At 42.5% G+C, this 21,260-nt stretch overlaps 1 protein-coding gene across 3 annotated transcripts in view; it reads right to left on the bottom strand.

Moving 5' to 3' along the window:
• Nucleotides 1-21,260, bottom strand: part of CAMK1D (calcium/calmodulin dependent protein kinase ID) — a 210,872-nt gene that overhangs the window by 32,839 nt on the left and 156,773 nt on the right. For all 3 annotated transcript variants that reach the window (XM_040061863.2, XM_040061862.2, XM_040061864.2), the window contains exons 4-5: nt 10,001-10,139; nt 6,379-6,505 (exon numbers count right to left, since the gene is read on the bottom strand). In XM_040061863.2, the coding sequence (XP_039917797.1) occupies nt 6,379-6,505; nt 10,001-10,139 (266 nt within the window). The remainder of the gene's footprint in view (nt 1-6,378; nt 6,506-10,000; nt 10,140-21,260) is intronic.

Genomic DNA, 21,260 nt, shown 5'->3' with positions numbered 1-21,260 from the left:
AGAGGGGAGTTCCAGAGGCAGCTCCGAAAGGGCAGCGAGTCAGGGAGGAGATAAGCTACATCTGCAGGAGAGGAAGGAGAGCAGTCACCACTTCTTCCAGCAGCTGCCTTCCAAAGCCTGCTGGATGTCAGAGTCAGAGGGAATCATTTGTCCTTCTGCCTCTGGGAACACAGAGACCTCAGATGGAGAAATGAAAAGCAGCAAGAATTGGACATTGCACAAAGGAACTGAGCCTCTATACAGCCACCATAGCCTGAATTCTGCTAGAAGCCAGGAGCCTGGGGATTTGTTGAAACTCTTTGAGGATCTGCTTTACTACTGAGACTTAAAAAGGTGTATTTTTTGTTTGGGATCCTGAAGTATTATGTTTTCTCTGTTGGGACCTTGCAGTGCAAATGCTTAAACCTAAATTTTAAAACCCTGTGACCCTAATCTTTTTCATGTAAAGAAGCTTTTGCCTTTTTCAAAGCAAAATGTCCAAAATAATGCAAGAAATCACTGACTGTGGCATTCCTGAAGCAGACTTGGCGTACTGGGTTTTAAAAAGTACAGTATTTCCTTTGAGCAATTTAGAGCTGGAAATGCTGGAAAAAAGGCATGAAGTGACAAGTCCCAACAAAAATATTTCTGGGGAGTCACCCCTTCCTCTGCTAGGAGTCTCACCAACACCAAAACACTTAGACAACTGAAGAAGAGCAAAAAACAAATTGTGAAGCACAGAGATGTATTAAAACTTGAACCCCACATCTAGTTGCTACCTATCCTTCGTCGTAGTGGCGGGACTCTTCAAAGACTTATCTTCTTAATCCAGACAAGCCAACAAAACCAAGGCCAATACTACCAGCAAGGCATGGAACAAGAAGAAATAATGAGAATCAGAAAAGACTTTCCAGTGCTTTGTCATGAGGGCTCATAGAGGGGACTGAAGGAAGACACCATATGAGGCGGGTGAGGACATCTGCATTTCCACAAGCAGAACAATGACGGAAAGGGTCAAATTTCACAAGGGACACGTTGCAAAAATGAAGAAATGGGTAAAATTATAGCTGGCAACCAGATCATGAAGACTCTTCAAGACTGGGGTATGTCCCAATCTGCAGCACAGGTTAAATACTACCCCAAGTTTCAAGTCATTCAGCAAATTGGGACCACTGTATGTGAACTGGAAACTGGGACCACTGCATAAGAAATGAGACAGTTTCCTGTTTTGTTCCATTCCTTGTAATTGAAATTTGTGACAAAATATGAGGAAGAGTTAATGTTTTCCTGTCTTTATGTGCTCAGATGTCTTCCAGCTCTCCAGTCCTTCCAAATTCCCAATATTTTACTCCCATTCTCTTCTACCTTTGACTGCCTGAGCCTGTTTACATAACGTTCAAGACTGGTAAACATTACACATCTCATAGCTCCTAAGGAAAATATTATGCAAATGGCTGCTGTGCACCAGTGAGCTCCTGACATTAGACAGATACGCCACATTAACATAACAGAAAACAATTCTGAGATGAGGGGATGTGAACTATATAAAGATATTCCCTCTTAAAACATCCAAGCTCTGCTGGGGCATTTCTCTGTGTTTTAAAGGAGTGAAGAGCACTGATAGCTGTTGCTGTGGATGGCAGCTCTGAAACAGGTAAGAACAATACAGGGTAAGCATTAATGAAGAAAGGTAGGAGGTTTAAAGACTTCTTTTAGGGCCAAACGGCTGCTTTTGATTTTTGTTCCAATAAGGAGACATGCAGCAGGAACAGGATGACATAGGCCAGCATCCTCTGTCCCTGATACACGGAAAAGACGGAAATATTTAATGAACTGCAAAACAAGTCAGAGAAGCTCTCAGGAATGATAGCAGATCAGTGCCAAGAGGCAAAAGCAAGAGACACAACAACAACAACAAAAATCCAGGATCTGACAGTATTAAAGGATCAACACAGACGGCTGGGGAGACAAAACAGCAGAAAGGAGAAGGGGAAAGCCAAATCTCCCATTTTTGACTCTGGGGAGATGCCAGCTGAGCAATGGATTCCATTATCACACATCCCCAGGGAATCACTCTGTGCTCAAATCATATACAGTGCTCATCCAGACAGGGAAATCAATGGAGCAAACCTGGACCATTCCTTCATATCCAGGCAGGTGTTTCAGGCTGAATCAGCATTGCCACAGTGCCAGGTGCAAGGTGGAGGCTCATTCCACCCTCAGGTACATGAAGATGTGCTTCCCAGGCCAGATGATCCTGCTGTCTTACAGTTAGCTGGTTTTTCTTATGTTTTGCTTTCAATAACAGAAAAAATTCAAAGGCTTGTTTCAAATGGAGGTATTAAGAAAAGGTACAGACTAGAACATTTGGAACCCTTTCAGAACACTATGCCATCACCCTCAGAGAGCACAGCTATGCTATTAAGTCCCCTAAAAATGCAACTGCTGTGTGCCAAAAACTGCAATCCATGTTCCTGCAAAGAGCTCAAGTGATGGGGATTGCTCTGATACTTTAAGCCTGTTGATCACACCGTACAAGTCATGAGGGTGCCTGTTCTTCCTAACAGCCTGTACTGCACACAAAGGGCCATCCCAGCCCTTTTCCTGAACTCAAAACCTACGAAGTACCCTCCTCACAGTGCAAACAGGCTGAGATGCACGGGAAGCAGCTTCACCACAAGACCAGAGTCCTTCTTCCACTGACTCCTGGGGTGAAAACACCTTCTTTCCATTTTTTCACACATTCCCCCAGTGTTCATCTTGTTCTGGTTGGCCAAGACTTTGCAAGTTTGAGGCTGTTTCTGCAGGAGAGCAAGGTTTCAGTGCAGTATTGCTGACTCTCTGTGCTCCTCTTGTTCTTATTTCATGTTGCTGAGTAAGATTTAGATATCTGCCATGGGTAATAATGCAGTTTATGTCTAGCAGAGGGTAACACAACTCTTTGTCAGGATATGGCAACAGAGATGAGAAATTTCCCTGTCATGGGCTTCTGCCTGAGCAAACCCTGTTCAGAGTGATTCCCATGCTTTTACTTCATTACTCATGATACTGCCTAAAGGCTCCTGAGGTAGCTTATTGCTAATAAGGATATTCTGAAGGTTTATTGAAAATTTTCCAACCTTGGACTCAAAGGATACCAAATGGGTCAGAATTCAACGTGGAAATCTATTGCTAACTTAAATGCTGTGGTCCTGCACAGGGCTAAGAGGAACATGTGGCTTTGGTGAGATCTGAAACTATAGGATTTCTGGCATAGCAGAGATGAAAGCTGTGAAATTACCTTTCAGAAAAGCACTACAGAAAATGAAAATAGTGAGTGAGGTGGAGTGTACAGGTGTACAGGGACCAACCACATACCCAGGATCCAGCCCAATTTGTACGACAGGGAAGTGCAAGGAAATTTTACTTGAAGAGGAATTGGGACTCAGAGCAAGAATTTTAAATCTCAGTAGGATTAAGGTATTAGTCAGCCAAACACAGCTCACACTTCAGTGTTTCTGCAAAAGGAGAGCAGATTGCCTCAGACAGGCTTTCTAACATTTTTTTCTAACTTTTCAAGCGCCTTGAAAGTCTAAGTTCCATCTGCAGAAATAACCAAAGCTTTTGAGGGACCACCTCTCATGGAAAGCCACTCAGAGAGACCTAATTCCCAAACATCCAAAATCTCTTTAGAAGAATTTGCTGAAGTCACCTGGTGGGGTGCCCAGCTTCACACACCTCAGGGATGGCTCATTTTCAGGCAGGTTTGAAACAGCTCCTATATCAAAACTGAGTTATTGTATAAGGTCAAGAGCTGACCAGCCCAAATCCATGATGTTTAAAATTATAAATCACTAATGGCTTATTGGGATCTTGCCCATAATCACACACACCACTCAGGGTTTTGAAAACACCACTTCTTCTCCACATCAGACAATGGGTTCAGACCCATGCAGGTCAGTCCTCACACCCAATTTGCAGTGAAATGAGCCACACAAGCTGCCTCACCTTTCCCAATTCAGCTGTATCTAAAAGTTGGGTGTCTAGTCCCATCACCCAGACTATTTCCATAAAAAATGGGGATAAGAATGTTAAGAAGATAAGAAAATGCAAGACCTTAGAAGAGGTTGCATTGTCAGATCCCCTTTTCAGTAAGCAAACACTTAGATTGGCCTCTTAACAAAAGTGGCTCAGATAATTGGGTTAAATTATCTTAACCATCAGCTTTTCATCACAGGGCCAAAATCTCTGACAAAATTGAAAAAATAAGAACTCAGAACTCCTGACAGTAATTTAATCTGTAAGGCGGACCTTTAAAAGCTGAAGTGCTAATGCACTACTGGTCATGCACATTTTAGATATTGCCTAATTGGAAAAGTAATATTTTGATATTCAGAAAGGGTTGAGACTGTGGCATTTGTCTACCCTAGCCAGGCTGAGGATTTTACTCATGCTGTGCCATTAGGAGGAATGACTCTTCCATTGATTTGAGGGCAGTTGGCAGGTGATGCAAGTTGGAGTGACACTGGAAGACATGAAAGCTTTTGGATGTGGGAAAATGGCAGAACACCTATGCAGAAGCCACAACATCAGGTGTAACATTCAAGGAGGATCATTTGTGGGCATCACCAGAGTGACTGGCAACAAAAATTCAATCTTCTGCACTTGGAAAATGTTTTCTGAGCAACCTATTACGTTTAGAAATAAAAATGTACAGCACTAAAGAGGAGGTGCATCCTGTGCAGAAAAAAAAAAAAAAAGGGAAAATAAATAGAACAAATATTTAAAGCTGTTTTCTTTGTGAAGGAGGGGGAAAAGTCCTGTCAGCACTTCAGAAATAAGTGGCCATGACCTCTTGAACCAGGATGAGTAAATCCTACCTTCAGCGAGGTAACAAGAAGCCTGGAGGCACTTGTGCAGCCATCAGAGGCCAGACCATGGGTAATGAGAGCTCTCAAACATCTCTCAAAGCACTACAGCTCCTGTTACAGGCTCTGAGAGCCTCTTCTCCAAAATAGCAAGTTTTCTCGTGTAAATAGCAGTGATCACAAGAGGCTGTGTGAGATCACTCAGACACCAAGCAGAGTCACTCACTCCCTCATTATCATCAGCACTTCAGCAAACACCATCTAAGCTTTCCTGTGTCTTGAGACTCATTCTAGTCAGTGCTCATTCCAGAGCAAAATAAAACATGTTTGATAAGGACAGAAGAGCTGACAGCAAAAGTTATGAAAATCGCTGTCTCAGCTCAATCCCTGCTACCGCTCTGGAAGGAGATTTCCAGTCTGGCGTGATTACACAAGACTGCTGCTCAGAGTGCATCCTGGCCCATGCCTCAAAATAAAACACTGATGGGCTGCTGGCTCCACAACGGGAAAGCACAGAAATCTGCTCCTTTTCCTGATTTTGTTGGGATAGAGTGTGTCTGCACAGTGTGAAGATAACGCCCATAGAAAGTACCTGTGACAAATCTGTATCACTGTGTCATAATCACCTAATCTGAGTTGTACAATGATATCATCAGAACTATGAAAACAGGTGAAGCGGCAGCTGCAAAGTAGAAAGCTTCTGACAGCTGGAAAACAGAGCTTCTGGACTGCTGGAAAGATCTGAGACAAATCTATCCAGTGTGAGATTCATGGATTTCATGGATATCCCAGAGTTTAATTTTCCCACCTTAGCTGATGATCCTGGTGTGGCAGGAGGCACATGCTTGCTGGATGTCTTCTACACAAAGGAAGCCTTTTAAATAGTGTTTGCTCAAACAGACCTCATCACCACCTGCCATCTAATGCTCACTTTCAGCTACTTTAACTGTTTTTAATGGCTCCTGGTAAACATGCTGCTAATAGGTAGCCTTGTACAATCACTACCAAATGGACAGAAGAGCAAAGAATAAAACAAGAATAAAATTGTTAGAAAACAATTTGACGCTGTCCAGGAAGGACCAAGGATCTAAAGAGCTTTTGCATTTTGACATCTGAGTCAGTGACTTAACGTGATTGTAACAGAGGATTACTGAACATGTCTGAAAAAATGCAGCTCTTTCATTTTACTGCCTTCTATCAGAGGAATCTGGCAAATGCTGTTCTTCATGATTAAAAGAACACATTTCATTAGGTAAAGCTTCTTGGTTTTCTACTTGCTTGCAGAAGCAACACATTTGAGGCTATTCTTCACATGCTCCTGGTGTAGCTAAAGCAGTGTCTTTGAGAATATTCATTCTGCAAAGGACTGAAAACATGGAAATGAATCCCACAAACCCAGAGCTGGACCGCAGGATTGTAACCCAAAGGGGAAGAGCACACAAGACAGAGCACAGACAAACCTTAAAATCTAACAAATCCCCTGTGCACCATCTACCAGCGCCAGAAAATGAATATTATTTCATTTTCACTAAAATACGAGCAAACCTCTTACCGACATAGCCAGGAGTTCCACAGGCTGTGGACATGACATCTCCTTTACCCTCCATCTTCGACAAGCCAAAGTCACTGATCATGATTTTTGACTCTTCATCCTGGCTGTAGTAAAGCAGGTTCTCAGGCTAGAAGGGAGAATAAGCACAAAGAGTTTTGAATATGTGAGTTCAGTAACAACACCATGCATTGCACTTAATACAATCCCTAGTCACACCATAAACAAATATAATCTGGTTGCCCTAAGACTAAAGAGTTGTTCTTAAAACCTACATGGAGATCCTCTCCAGACTCCTGCATGGCAACAAATGGAAGGCCCTGACACCCTGAGCTTTGAGCAACTTTTCTGGGATAACAAACTTCTCCTCTGGCACCTCAAATAACACTCATCCCTTACTTGTGAGATATGTCTGACATATCATCACTTCAGAGTGGTGAAACAGAAGGATTCATCTGAAAGCAAGTAAATATGGCAAATCCAGGTAGTGTACCAAAAAATTTTTACACAGTATTTAAAAAAAGAAAAAGGAAAACAGGAGGTATTAGAGAATTTTTGTATCTTCTCCACTGGAAACACACTGTTTTGAGAGAGGAAATGCCTTTACAGTTAACAGACTTGAAGCAGGATATTTCAGCTAGAGCTGATTAGGAAAAAATGCTGAAGGAAAAATATGCTACAGCACTAAGACCAGCAACTTGTTTATGGCAAGAGAAAACAAGGATCACTCCACAAAGCCCTGTGACTTTTTATACCAGAGTCAGGCGGGCTGGAGAGCCCACCCAGCCTCCATCTGCTGCAGACAGTCCTGCATCCACGTGTTTTGAACGTGCTGCTGCTACCCAGAAAAGCTCTTGCTGGGTGCTGTGAGAGCCCCGAACCTCTTCTCCTACTCTATATCTGGGCTCATGAAAGGATCTACACCTGTGCCAGCTGTGCCAGCTGGAAATGGGCCCTGGACCTTTGGGTCTTCACCTCTAGAAGTGATGGGTACCCAACGTTTCCAAATAGCCTTGGTGGAGTCTTGTGCTCAAAGCGGGTACAAACGCTGGCACGCAGCCTGCTGTGTGCTCCAGGAAATGGTGAGGAGCAGCTGTGGCCACACAACATCCTCAGACTCCCTGGGACACATCCAAGCTTGGATTTGTAAGGAGGAGAAACTGCAACTCAGCAGCACCAGCATCCATCTTCCCTTCTCCATCTGCTGTGGGGAAAGGGGGGATGAAGGAGTGCTGGAGGGTGATGTCCCCATTCAGGAGGCTAAAGCATTTCCTGGCTCCCCACTCCCCATAAAGGGATGGCTTTATCCAAGGGACATGTGGCAATGTAGCACACAATGGTCATGAGAGGATCTGCAAGCCACAGCCACAGCTATGGGCCAGCAGGGCTGAGGTAAAAAGGGAAACGATTCAATTCCTAAAAATAAATATGCAGTTGTACCATTTATGTTTCTTTCTCATGATACCTTGCAAGTCCAGCGCTTTAATCTGACTTTTAGGTGTTGACACTGTTTTAGGGACTACAGCTCTGTCCTAGGCTGGAGTCACTTCTAATTTTTACTACTACTGTGATCTGCTGAGGGGTTGGTAGACTTGGAATGAAGGGAAAAGAATTATTTCCTAACAATTTCTGCTATCTCACCTCAGGTTCCCACATACTCACATTTTGTAAGGCCAAGAAACCCACACTTGTTTAAAAGAATTCTGTTTCCTCAAGCTAGCTAATTCAAAAAGCATTCACAAGGTGGGTATGCACCAACTGGAGCTGCTTGAGCCTTTCAGTCCTTTTGTGCACCCTGGGCTTCCCCAGACATCACCTGCTGCCATCTCTTCTGATCTGCTGTTGCATTACTTAGATTAGAGCGTTGGAGCCCAGACCTGCTTTTACCAGCTACAGCAAGTACTATTTGGGTATCTGAATAAACACATAATTACAATAAATAATTGTTATGGATGTTTCATGAGTTGTATTTTAGCAGAGTGGATTCTTTTCCAGAGTTTCATTTTGAAGCTTATGTTTATTTTGGTATTTTGAGATGATAAAAAGCCTTATTACATCCCTGTTTTTCTCATCATGGTATGTTTTTGCTAACAGAAATTCACAGCAGGTGTTCCCCATATATTGTATTTTATGAGTCATTTTGACAATTGATGCTGCAATACTGACAAAAACCTGCAAACAAAAGAGAGAAAAGGAGCTACTCTTTGCTACAAAATACCACTGGAGAAGGTTGGTTTGATCTAAAATCAGCTTGGCCTCACATAAACTCTGAAAGTAATTTTTATATGAATTTAATTCCCAAATCACCAGATCCCGTATTTTACTACAGGAACTTTAAAATAAGATTATTTTTTAAGGGCGGTATAACTTGCCTTAGATTATAAAGACAAGAATACCAAGATCTTGTCCAATGGAATATCTGAATTAAGAGGTCTTGGACCTCACTCCAAAAATGCTGGTGGCAGAAAGAAGCCTGAAGTTATTTCCCAGAAGCTGAATTTGGGAGCAAGAAGGTGATTTTAAAATACAGCACTTCCATACTGGAATTCTGTGGAGCTCTTATGAGAATGTTTCTATGTACTTCAGCATAAGGGCAGGAAATGAACAGGAACTGAGGACAAGGCGTGGAGACTGTAGATGATGGAAGCCTAACCAGTGCCTCCTGACAGGAAACCCATTATTTGGGACTGTCTGGACTGGGCTGCAGTGCCTCTTGACTCTATTAATGTTCATTAAACCTTTTTATAAGGCTTATATAAGGCTTATAACATGTAGCCAAATTCCACTCTCTTTACAGGGGGAAAATACAAGCTCTGCCTCAACATCCAAGGAAACTCCAGTTCAGAGCATCCCTCCAAAATACAACCAGAAGTGTTATTTCCATCACTGAAGTCTTCATTTCTGGCAGTAAACTTCGGCGGAATTAACTAGCTCAGGAACTGAACCCACAGTTTTCTTTTGAAATTTGTATCTTTTTCTAGTATCTTCTGCTAACTTATTATTAAAAACACTAAAGTGCTGTCAAATCCAAGCCTGTTTGTCTTAATGACAGTTTAAGATACTGAAAGAAAACAGTAAAACAATGTTTAGGATTTTTTTATTTTTTTTTTTTACCTGAGAAGCTGAGAGGTTTGGATGTGACAATATGGTACAGCTGGAAGGAAAATCATCTAAATACCACATTGGCACACAATGGTCCTTAGAAGAACCCTCGCTGTTAACAGTGTCTCCAAAAACACTGCTCCAAATGACAGGAAATCACTCAACTTTCCCCCACTATTGCTACAAGTTATTACTAAGTAAAAGTAAATATAGCACAACAAACCTGCAAAATACTTTACAGCAGTGAACACACCTCAGCTGAGATGGGGTTTTCCACCTTAATGTAACATTTTAGGTCTTAATGGCTTTCCCCCCACATCATATGTGCCAAACTCCCACTTGTAACTGCTCTGACTGCAGAGTCCTCATTAAAAACAACCACATGGGGAGACCCTGGGACGTCTCTCCTCAGGTAAAACCTTACTGACACAGCCAGCCCCGGGGTACAGGTGTTTGTTAGCCTCACACAGTGACACCACCTTCACTGCCACTGTCCAGGGCCCCAGTGGTGCTGTGGCTGTACCTTGAGGTCCCTGTGCACGATGCCCATGCGGTGCAGGTAGTACACAGCGTCCAGCACCTGCCGGATCAGGGTGCTGGCGTCCTTCTCCGTGTAGAAGCCTTTCTCCACGATGCGGTCGAAGAGCTCTCCCCCAGACACTCTGGAAAACACAGCGGGAAGCAGAAGCAGTGAGGATGTGCTTTGTAATGCGCTTTCTGTATCATTAAAGGGTGGTCAAGGGCGTGCACAGGACACAGGCAGCCAGAGCAGATCTGCCTGCAGCTCTGGGGCTCCACCACTGCCCCGAGGAGGGACACGAGGATGGTGAAGGGTCTGGAAGGGAAACCTCATGGGTGGGGGCTGAGGTCACTTGGTCTGATCAGCCTGGAGAAGAGGAGACTGAGGGGAGACCTCACTGAGCTCTTCAGCATCCTCACGAGGGGCAGTGGAGGGGCAGGCACTGGTCTCTTCTCTGGTGCCCAGTGGCAGGACCCAAGGGAATGGCCTGAAGCTGAGTCAGGGGAGGCTGAAGTTGCCTATCAGAAAAAAGGTTCTTTATCAGGAGGGTGGTTGGGCACTGGGACAGGCTCCCCAGGGAAGGGGTCACAGCACTGAGCCTGACCGAGTTCAAAAGCATTTGGACAATGCTCTCAGGCACAGGGTGTGATTGGGGTGCCTCTACAGGGCCAGTTGGACTCAATGATCCTGATGGGTCCCTTCCCAATTCAGCATATTTTATGATTCTATGAATTAAATTTGGTTTTCTCCAAGGACTGGTCAGGCTATAATGGAAAATAAAACCCAACAGACATCAGGGACTGGTCAAAGACTCACTAGCACTTGCAGAGGAAATCAGGATCATACCCCAGCAAGAGCCAGGGGAGCGGATCCTGCTTTCCATGCTGTCCCACCCTAGAGAACTTTGCATAGGCAGTTCCATCTACTAGTGCTGGCCCACTCAGACCCACTCAGGCCACAAAACTCCTGCCTTTTATGATCACTTTTCACTCCACTGACCAAGGCTTGGGGTTTGCCCTGGAGGAATCATCCCATTCTTTCCCCAGTAGCGAGTGAAATGCAGTCAGGAGTTGCTGCCACTACCTGTGGAGCATTAGTGTATCAAAGTAGCCTGCACCTCTGACAATTTTAAATGCTCTCAGGGGTCCCCTCCTTTACCCACACATGTATGTTCATTTATCTGCAGTCACAAGCTCTTTAGGCAGAGCACAGCCTCTGCCTGGCACTGGCAGGAGACAGTTATTGATGAGGAGCACAGATTACCAGTGCAATTAATCACCAGATGACACAAATGAGGGAAGGATTCCACAACTCAAAGAGGAAAGAAAATAAAACCTTGACATCCCACTATTTAATGTCTGCTGTATTGCACTTTTTCCCTGCCTTGCTAGAAATAACACGTTCTGAACCCAATCCCAAATAAAGAATGGCGCATTAAAACTCCCTGGAGGAGTATCTGAGGAAACAAAAGAGGAAAGAAATGTCTGAGTAATTGAAATAATAAAACTGTCAGCAAAAAACTGCCCTACTAGGGTAAATAAAAAATTTCCACTTTAGCAAGCAAAACCCATTAAAATATAAAATGTATGCGATATGTTTCTTCAGCAAGTTGCACCACTTAGCATATCATAAATGGCACCGTAAAACTTTCTTTTAAAACAAACCTAATAAAGGGAAAATAACAAATGATTACAGTCATTAAATGCATATGGACTGAGAGCTTGCCACTACACGAACACTAGGTAATTCAGCCACTCCAGGCAGCAACCTGCTTGAATAATAACATGAAGTCACTTCCTAGGGAAGTTTGGAGCCTAAATGGGAGAGAATGCTAATGCTAAAAATGAACACATTCAGCTTTGAAAATGAAAAGCCACCTTGGAAGAAAAAGAAAGAAACCAGATAATCCTTCTGTTAAGTGCTAGGCAAACAAAACAAACAGCTTACTAATGTACTGGCACTAAACTGAAACTGCAGGAAAGGTGAAGTTCACCCAGGGTCTGAAGTCCACCAGCAGCCTGAATTAAATCCCCTTCTTTCCTCGTTTCTCAAAACAGGAGTTGTGTTTCTCACATATACATATTTATATATACACGTGTGAATACACAGAGTGCTGCTCCAGGCCCCTCTTGGCCCTACACCCCCTGCCCAGCCCATCCTGTGCCCTGCCAAGGGAGAACAGGCACACCTCACCCTCACTGCTCACTGAAGGCAGATACAATTTTATTGAATATGGCTCCTATTAGCTGACTGTCGTTTTATATTTCCCTTGCAGTCCCTTTGTTTCCTGTGGATTGATTGCACTGAAAATTGAGCCCACACAGTAATTAATATCACTGAATACAGCACATTTCCCCATGAAAATGCAGTGTCTGCTGTTTTGCAGTTTCATGCAGTTACTTTTGTTACATTCAAGCAATGGACTGCTTTAGTAAATACCAATTTACATCACGCACTTTCCTGCACAAGGAAACTCTCCTTCGATCTTCACAGAGAGTATATTTCCACAAAATATTTTTCACTAAATTGACAGTATTTCCCTCCATGCCAGCTCACTCCCCACCTCCTTAAGCCTCATTCTTTAATTGAAAGCTTCTCTTAGATTTAGTCCAGTGGATCTACTGTACCCGAGCTCAATCTGTTTATAATTCAATTTCAACACATGGAAAATATCTGCAACCTCTTAAATGATGAACTGCAAACCAGAGCTTAACCCAAGCATTCAGGAGGAGCAACCCTTACATTTGCAGGCACTTGCTTACTGAGAACACTGACAGCATCCCAGGTACATGCAGAGAGCCAAAGGTCTCGTGTTCCTATATATCAGTGTGGTGACTCCGTGTTACGGTGCATTACACATTACTCACCTCTAGAGTCTCCCTGCTGTGGGCAAGATTCCTGGCTGAGCTCCACCTGCCTAGGTTGCTCAACTCAGCACTCAAGGCCATGGCTACTTTCCACATGGAGCTTAAGTCCTTATGGCTTTTCTCCTCCAGGACGGGGTTAACTCAACCGTAATGCCATTGGGAATGCTGCTCCCTGCATGGCGCCCAGGGGCTGGCAGAAGTCAGCGCTGTGACAGGAGCAATCCAGCAAAGGCAGCTGTGGGAGAGCACCTGAGCTCTGAACTCATGGTGATGTGGCCTGTTTGCTGGTCTTGATCCCAGCCCCCTCTGCCCTGTTGAGATGGGACTTGGCATCTGCTCTGAGCAGACCTGGGCACTCACAAAGCGCTGCTGCAATTTGTTCCAGTCTTTAATACTCTGGAATAATTATTTTCTTTTTAATGGCACCATCCAGCTTTGCCCTCTCTATGGCAATTTTGAGGTAGAATTGAAACTGCAGGCAGCAAGAGCAGAATTAGGTCTTTGTCTTAAAGAAATTTAAGACAGAATTTTCTGTCCAGAAAGAGAGGGTAGGAGGGATTTCTCATTAGTGGAAATTAGAAGACTGCTCCTGCTGGCACTGCCTCATGGACCTGGACACACAAACAACAGCAAAAGGAACCTTTTTCTCTTGATGATTTCAATCTCGATTCCCAACAAAGAAGAAGTCAGAGGACAACTAGCCAAGTTCAGGTACTTGAAAAACTCAACTCTGGTGCAGGTCAAGTGTCACACTGTGATCCAGAGTAGCATGAGCCCTGCCCAGGGACTCAGAGTTGGGCAAAACTCAGCAAAGCAGCCACAACAGCCTTTTCTGTATGGATGTGTCTGCTGGGACTGCCTGGTTGGAACGTGTGTGGTTCCAACCCTTGGTCCTTGCTCAGCCTCCCAGCAGTGGCTTTTCCCTGGTTCTCCAAGCAGCATGGGAAAAGCCCAGCACTGGGAGAAGGAGCTCAGCCAAGTGTTCCCACGGCACATGGACACCCCAGTATATGCCTTGCCTGCCTCCAGCAACAGGAAACAATTTCAAAACAATGACCAGAAGAATAATTTTGTTTAGAATGAAAAAAACCACAACCAAACCCTGCCATAAATACGAACACTTTAACTCCTAGTACTTTTAACTGAGGCGACATGCCTTTAGTACATATTACTGACTAGCCACATGAAAAAGGCCAGAACAAACATCTGAGGTGAAAGGAAATGGGATTTGAGGGGTGACCTCAGCAGTGCCCAGTACAGGGGTGGTCACTGCCCTGGTCCTGCTGGCCACACTGTTGCTGGTACAGACCAGGATGTGATTCCATTAACACCCAGTTTGAGGAGGGACAGTAGAACCCAACTTGACCATCTGATAAAAGAGACATTATCTGCAATTCCACCGGGGAAATACAGATTGCACTCTCTTCCCAGGGTTTCCTGAGATAAAAGCTTCTCAATCTAGGGTTTCATTAATGAAACTTCATGCATCAATCGTGCAGATGATGCAAATCTTTCAGAGGATCTAACCTGGTGATGGAGATTACAATAAATTCCTACAGCTGTATTTACAATCTTTTATTTTCCTGACAGGATTTGGGGGTTTTGCTTCTTGTTTCTTCGCAATTTGATGTTGAATGCAGTTCTAAACCTCCAGAACAAGATGCCACACTGAGTGGCTCAGATTAGGACAAGTTTCAAAAAACTTTGAAAATACCAATGGTTTTGTACATGGATGAGCTACCTTTTTAATTGGGCTCTGGGTGTGTACACTGTTGGCAGAACAGCCTGCACAGACAGTACGAAAGGACCCTGTAAGACCTTGCAATGCTTATTAGAGGCAAAGGAGAGGTCACTCTAACAATGTCCTAGTAATTACTCAGGCTCTGTTCAAGGAGACCACAGTTTCCACATTTGTGCAATTTCTAACTTACAGATATAACTTGTGAGACATGAGTAAACATTTCAGCATTACTATTACACCTTCCCTTTACATTAACCCATTTCACCATTAGTTCATCAGGAAAGAACTGAACTGGCAAACAAAAAAGGAAACAGCTCATGCTCCAGGTAAAGAGAAAGCGCATTATCAACCTTTTTCCAAAGCACCCGATCCCATCAGGAAAGCAGAACGTGCAAAGTTTCAAAGAAATGCTTTGATGAAAAATGAGAACCAAACAAATCTCCCTTGTAACTTAAGGCCCCTAAACTCATAAACAGAAAACAAGAGCCCATCTCTCTGAATTTCTGGTGGTTTTGCCAGCAGAGTGAAACCTGCATGCTCACATTGCAGGTACCAGACTGTCACCTCAGCGGGGCTGCCTGGTGGGGGACATCCCTACATATGATAGCCTTCAGGTGAATAAATACAGGAATAAAAGAACAAATAAACACTGGAATTAAAAAGAAGTTAGCCATATTAATATATTCATGTTACCTTTCTCGGTGGGACTGTGTGTACAGAAAAATCCTCTCATTTCTTCAACCCTGCACTCCCCACTGTTACTGAGTGTAGGAACCTTCCTACTTGTTTCAGGAGATTGAAAAATAATACCCTTTGAAATATCACTGACTTCTTTGCCATTTGGAAAAACTTTGATGCTTTTCTGCCTCTTTTGTACTACAGGCTGGAATTTCTCTGGATCATTTGCTGCTTGACAGTTTAATTGCTTTGTATAAGGAGTCTTATTGATGAACTCATCAGTGGCGGATTTACATGAAGAATCCCAGCAAAGCTATTCAGTGCTTGTCAGCTTTTCCCTCCAGAAGGGTGCTAAGTTCACCTGATGCTTCCATGCAGTTCAAGTCATGATCCATTCTCCACTGGACAAGTCACCAAGGCACCATCCATCATGCTGGGTTAGAAGAACCACCCTGCAAAGGCAGACACATGCCTAGGGATTCACTAATACTGTTTCAACTTGTACATTAGGGATGCTAAACAAAAAGAGAACTGATTTCAGAAACTGGAGCACAAGGCCACCCAGGACAGTATGAAAAGTAAGTTAAATATGGGCACTGCTCCGTAATTGTGAGTAGCTTATCGATCAGAAGTTACCCATTCACAGTTTCCTACAATATAAATCAGAAGCAGCACAGAACTCAGCATGAAGCTGAAGTGTGAAGGGGAGATAAGAAAGACTGAAGGGACTATTCCTGAGAAGTTCTGCCTCTGAGTATTACATTTCTCTAATGAAGGAATTCTTATTAACACAAATACTTCCATTTTTAAGATGTATTTTGTTTTTAATGGAGGGCTTTTCTGTTTGGCTTTAAACTTCCTATGCATTGTGAAAAACGCATGAGAACCAGAAAGCAAATCTCACCAATGTGGTGTTCTAAAGGAAAGAGAAATTGCCCTCCCTCATCTCATTGTTCAAACCAAGCAACACATGAAAGGAAAATGAGTAAACAGATTAATAGATTTTAGACCCAGAAAGGAACATTATGATTATTTAGTCTGACCTCTTGCAAGCAGAAGTACGTGATGAAAATTCTCCTTGTACCAATAATCTAGGGTGTTAATCAGGCAGAGACAGATATTGCTACAGAATTATTGTATGGCCTACAGAGATTTGCTTTATTCTGTTAATACGTCAGAAAACTGCCCTGGCTTTCTCATTTGCAACCCATCATAAAAAAATACAGCTTGAAAAAGGCGAGGACTTTTCTTGTTATTGTATCTTTAAATTACCCACCTTAAGATGTGCTGCTAACTTAAATATATACTCCAAGGCCACCAAAGAAGGGACACAGGATTAGTTTTCACTTATTTTTCTAGAATGCAGGTGTGTGCATGACAGGGAGGGATGGAGAGATGTTAGCACCCTCTCCTTTGATAGTGCTGTTCAATCATAGAATCATTCAAGTTGGAAAAGACCTTCAAGAACATCAAGTACAACCTTTGACCCACCTCATTACAGCTTCCTTCCAGGTTGTGTAGAGAAAATGCAATGCAACATTGCCACAGTGTTTATTCTGGTTTTTCAGCCCTTTCACCACTGCGATGATGGCTGCTCCAAAGGGCTGCTCCCCACCCCTGAAGGGTTGTTTGGGAAAAAATTGGGCAAAAATGCTGTGGCCATTTTTCTGAACCAAACTGAACAAATTAACTAATTTTCCCCCTGCATTAAAAGTTTCATGTGACATTTGCTGAACAGCTGTAGTGAGGTTGTGCTTTGGAGAACAGACCTCTGTTTCCACTGGGGCAAGACTGTTAAGTCTCTGGAAAGCTCTGCTCAGGGATGTAATACAGTTTGGCAGTTAAAATCTTTGGAGACATCATTTTCCTTCACAGAATCCCTACTGCAGATATCTTTTGAGGTCCATTACTCTTCAAGGTCAATGCTGTCTTTTTTTATTCAAAATTTTATTCCATGCTCAAAGATTCAACATTACATTCAAAATTTCCCCTGGTCCCATTAGCTGTAAAAAGTGTGACTGAACCAAGGACAACCAAATGACAAAGGACATCAGGTTTTAAAGTCTTTCATGATTACATGGTTCTGAGTGACAGCTTATGACAGCCCTTCAAATGCCAGCAGCCCACTTGCCCCTGTCTATGCTCATCCCCCCTGGCAGTGGTGCATGGAGGAGATGTGGGACCTGCCAGTGACAGCAACACTCCCTCAGGGTGTGTGAATATGAGGCACAGGAAAGAAACCAGTGCTTCCACTGAAAACACCACCATGCAGTCAAATCCTAAGAGCTATCACAGCAAAATTTCACATTTCCAGCACCCTGCTGAGGTCTGCAAACACCATGATGTGCAGAAGATGAGCACTTCCTTTTTTCCACTCTTCTGAGCTCCTGTAGTTTGATTGGCACCTCCACAGGAATCAACGAATCATCCCAGGATTAGCAGGTGGATCCCACTCAAGTGGGCTCCTTGTCATTTGAAAAAGGACCTGTGGAGGGTGGTGAAACACTGCCACAGGTTGCCCAGACTGGTGGTGGATGTCTCATCCCTGGAAACACAAAAAGTTATGTAGGACAGGGCTCTGAGCAACCTGATGTAGTTGAAGCTGCCCCTACTTATCGCTGGAGGGTTGGACTGGGTGACCTTCGAGGTCCCTTCCAAGCCAAACTATTCCATGATTCTGTGACAGAGGTTGGCACTTCAGCCTGTTTATCTTCATGGTTCTGCATTAAATGGAAAGGCAAAGCTGAAGCTCAGCAGTGGTGACTTTTACCTGTGTCAGTCAACAGTTTGATATCACCACATCCCTGCAAACAATGTATTCACCAGTGAAAAAACCAGCAATTTTTAAAAGTCATTAAAAATGCACAGTATGTATTAAATATCTCAAAAGCATGGTTTTAAAAGAAGGTTTATTCACTTCCTTCTGTGGGATGTCAGTAAATCAGCCCACTCTTGCTCATTGTATACATACATACATACATATATATATATGTGATCTCGTTGCATCACTGTCGCTAGAGGACACAGAAGATACTCACAGATCTGACTTCACAAAGATGAACTTCTTACTATTTACAAAGACTACACTTATATAGGTTCTGAACAATGACCAGGGATTGGAGAACAAGGTTACCACCTCTCCATCCCACTGGCCAGGCCAGAAGTCAACAGTTGACTCTCATCAGAGAGGAATGTGAAAAACATGATTGTTTATAGTACTAACCATGAGAACTCAGCTACAGAGCTGTAAACATCTCACGAAAGCTCACATAATATGGCAACACATCAGTCTTTTTCACTTTACTTCTAAGAAACAGAAAAGTAAGCTCTGTAGACAAACCACTGCACAAAATACATTTTCCAGTATCTGAGGGCTGGAACAATGTATTTCCTAACTGCTGTCTTATTCCTCCATCTCTCCATAAAATAAGTGGATAGTTAAAATCTGGAGGAGAATCCTCACCTGACAACAATTTAAAACTAGGTCGTCTTTCAGCACTAATAGGTTTGGTTTACTTTCCTTCTGACTTGTTTCCCAATGGAAACCAACCTCAATGTCCTGCCAGCATGAACTAGGAAGAAGAGACCTAAAAATAATGAAAACTGATGCAACTGAAAATGGACGCTGTAAATTACACAATGTATAGTAAATAATTTTCAAATATAAAGTGAATGCAGCACTGAGAATTGTCCTAAATAGTGAAAAGGAGCAAAGGAAAGTGCAATAAAGTCACTCTCCGCTGGAGCCCAGATTTTGAGTGAAATACATTTCACAGAAATTTGGGGTGGTGTGTATATTCCTTTTTCTGAGACTGACTTGTTTTCCACTTGCTTTCTCACAAGTAAGTTTGCAGGCAGATGTCATCATAGAAATAACCAGTGTAAAGATAGTATTGACTAATACATGTCTCCGTACAGAAAGAGCTTTGAAGATCCTTATATCCCCTGTATCTCACATAAATTCTAGGGTTTTTTTCAGCTTATCTGTAGAATTTACAACATTGAGCCATCCCTCTGTCCTAAAGAAATACAACCCTGGAAAATTTATTTTGAACCTAAAAAAAAAAAAAAAAAAAAAAAAAAGCTGTCAACTGGTCAAGACGTATTGCTGCTAATATCAACTTGCCAAGCAGTTTGTAGAAACAATAAATTGGGAGCTAAATATTAAAACCAAACAGACCAACTTAATTCTACATTATATAGGTATCTGGCTTTATCAAACTGTCACAACAACTATATATACATTTAAAATGTCATTATTATGCTCTCCAACTTTTGAGTACCAAGAAAGTTGCAGTGCATTGACAAAAGAAAGCTTCAGAATTCTAATTGCTTATAATGAAGAAATATAATTCTTAAGAAATGTGCAAGTAACTCAAGTACAATGAAAAACCCATTTTATTCTATATGCACTATTTTAGAATATACAATTTCTATAAGTATCAGGAAATACACATTGGATTTGAAATTTATGTTAGAGTTATCAAGGACAATTCCCTGAAACACTCTGTGGCCATGAAAAATCAAGCAGAAGGTTTAGGAGAGAAATGAATGCCAAACAGAAAAGAATTTGTCCTCCTAAACATTCATGGAACACTCTTCACTTTCAGTACTTCTGAGAAAGTTCATCTCAACAAATCTTGCAACAAATCTAGGCAATAAGCTCCTTCATGAGAACAACCACACTCCTCCAGCCAGCACAAGGAAGGGAGCATGTCTAGGGAGTGAGGGGCAGAAATGTCAATTTCTGTGTTCATTTGGACAATTCCTGCCTTGATGATCCTCATGGAAAGAGTCCTCAAGATGCTTTGGCCAAAAGCCTGATCAAACCTGGGGAGGTACAGAGAAGAAAAGCAAGCAGGACCAGAGAGCTTCTCTGTGAACAGAGAGAACGTGTTTTACAAAGAAAAGAGATGGCAGAGGAGAACACCTTACAGAATCACAGATACACAGAAACATGGAATTATTTAGGCTGGAAAAGAACTCTAAGATCATCGAATCCAACTGTTAACCCAGCACTGCCACGTCCACCACTAAACCATTCCCGAGAAGGATGGAGCATGGACAAGGGAAATAAAAAGAATTATTTCACACCACAGATGAGATGAGGACCTAACAGAATTAGCAGGCGGTGGATTTAAGACAAAAGCCTTTGTCATCTGAAGAGCCATCCTGGAAGAGATGAATCTTTGGTATGACCCAATAAAACTGCATTCATGTTCTTATGGTTGTGCTCATCATATTAATTACTGAATTATTCACTCAGCTCTGGTCTGAATGTGCATACCTACATTGAGGGAGTCTTTTGATTCATTCACTTAAAATCAAATATGACAGATTCATAGATTTTAAAGCCATTATGATCATCTAATCTGACCCCAGACAAAACAAAGACAGTACAATTTTTTGCCTCCAATCCATTGTTCCTGGCTGGACAAAAGACAATCATTTAGCAGTGTAGACAGGCTTGACTTAGAAGATACCACTAATCCTTCATCTGCTTTGTCCAGTAGTTAATTACACACACTGACTAATTACACTGACTTTTTTTCCCAGTGATAATTTCAAATGTTCTGTCACTGGAACCCTTTCAACATTGCCCGCGGACTCTTTAGCTGCATTAGAGACACTTTATTTAGGTTTTGGTAACCTCATTGGTTTTGCTTCTATCTGAAGTTTCTCTCTGAAAAAGTTGTATTCAACAGCCACCTGAAAAAGAATCCATTGAGAAGAGCTAACTAGAAGCTGAGTGACTCTCATTTCCAGTTCCCCGTTCCCCATTCAGAATGTTAAATTACCATGTTAAGTATCTTCACTTACATATGCATCAATAATGAGTGAGCTGTTCCCGGACAGGATATTGACCAGTACTACATACCTGTATTTCAGAACTGAATCAAATAAAACCTAAACAGAATATACAGTCTCCAATTACTCACTTCTCAATGCCATTTAATCACTCTACTTCATCTTTTGA

Source organism: Hirundo rustica, chromosome 4 (genome assembly GCF_015227805.2).
Source record: "Hirundo rustica isolate bHirRus1 chromosome 4, bHirRus1.pri.v3, whole genome shotgun sequence".
In the NCBI taxonomy this organism is placed as follows: domain Eukaryota; kingdom Metazoa; phylum Chordata; class Aves; order Passeriformes; family Hirundinidae; genus Hirundo; species Hirundo rustica.
Note: the sequence above shows the minus strand (reverse complement) of the source record. Positions and strands in the feature narration are given on the sequence as shown.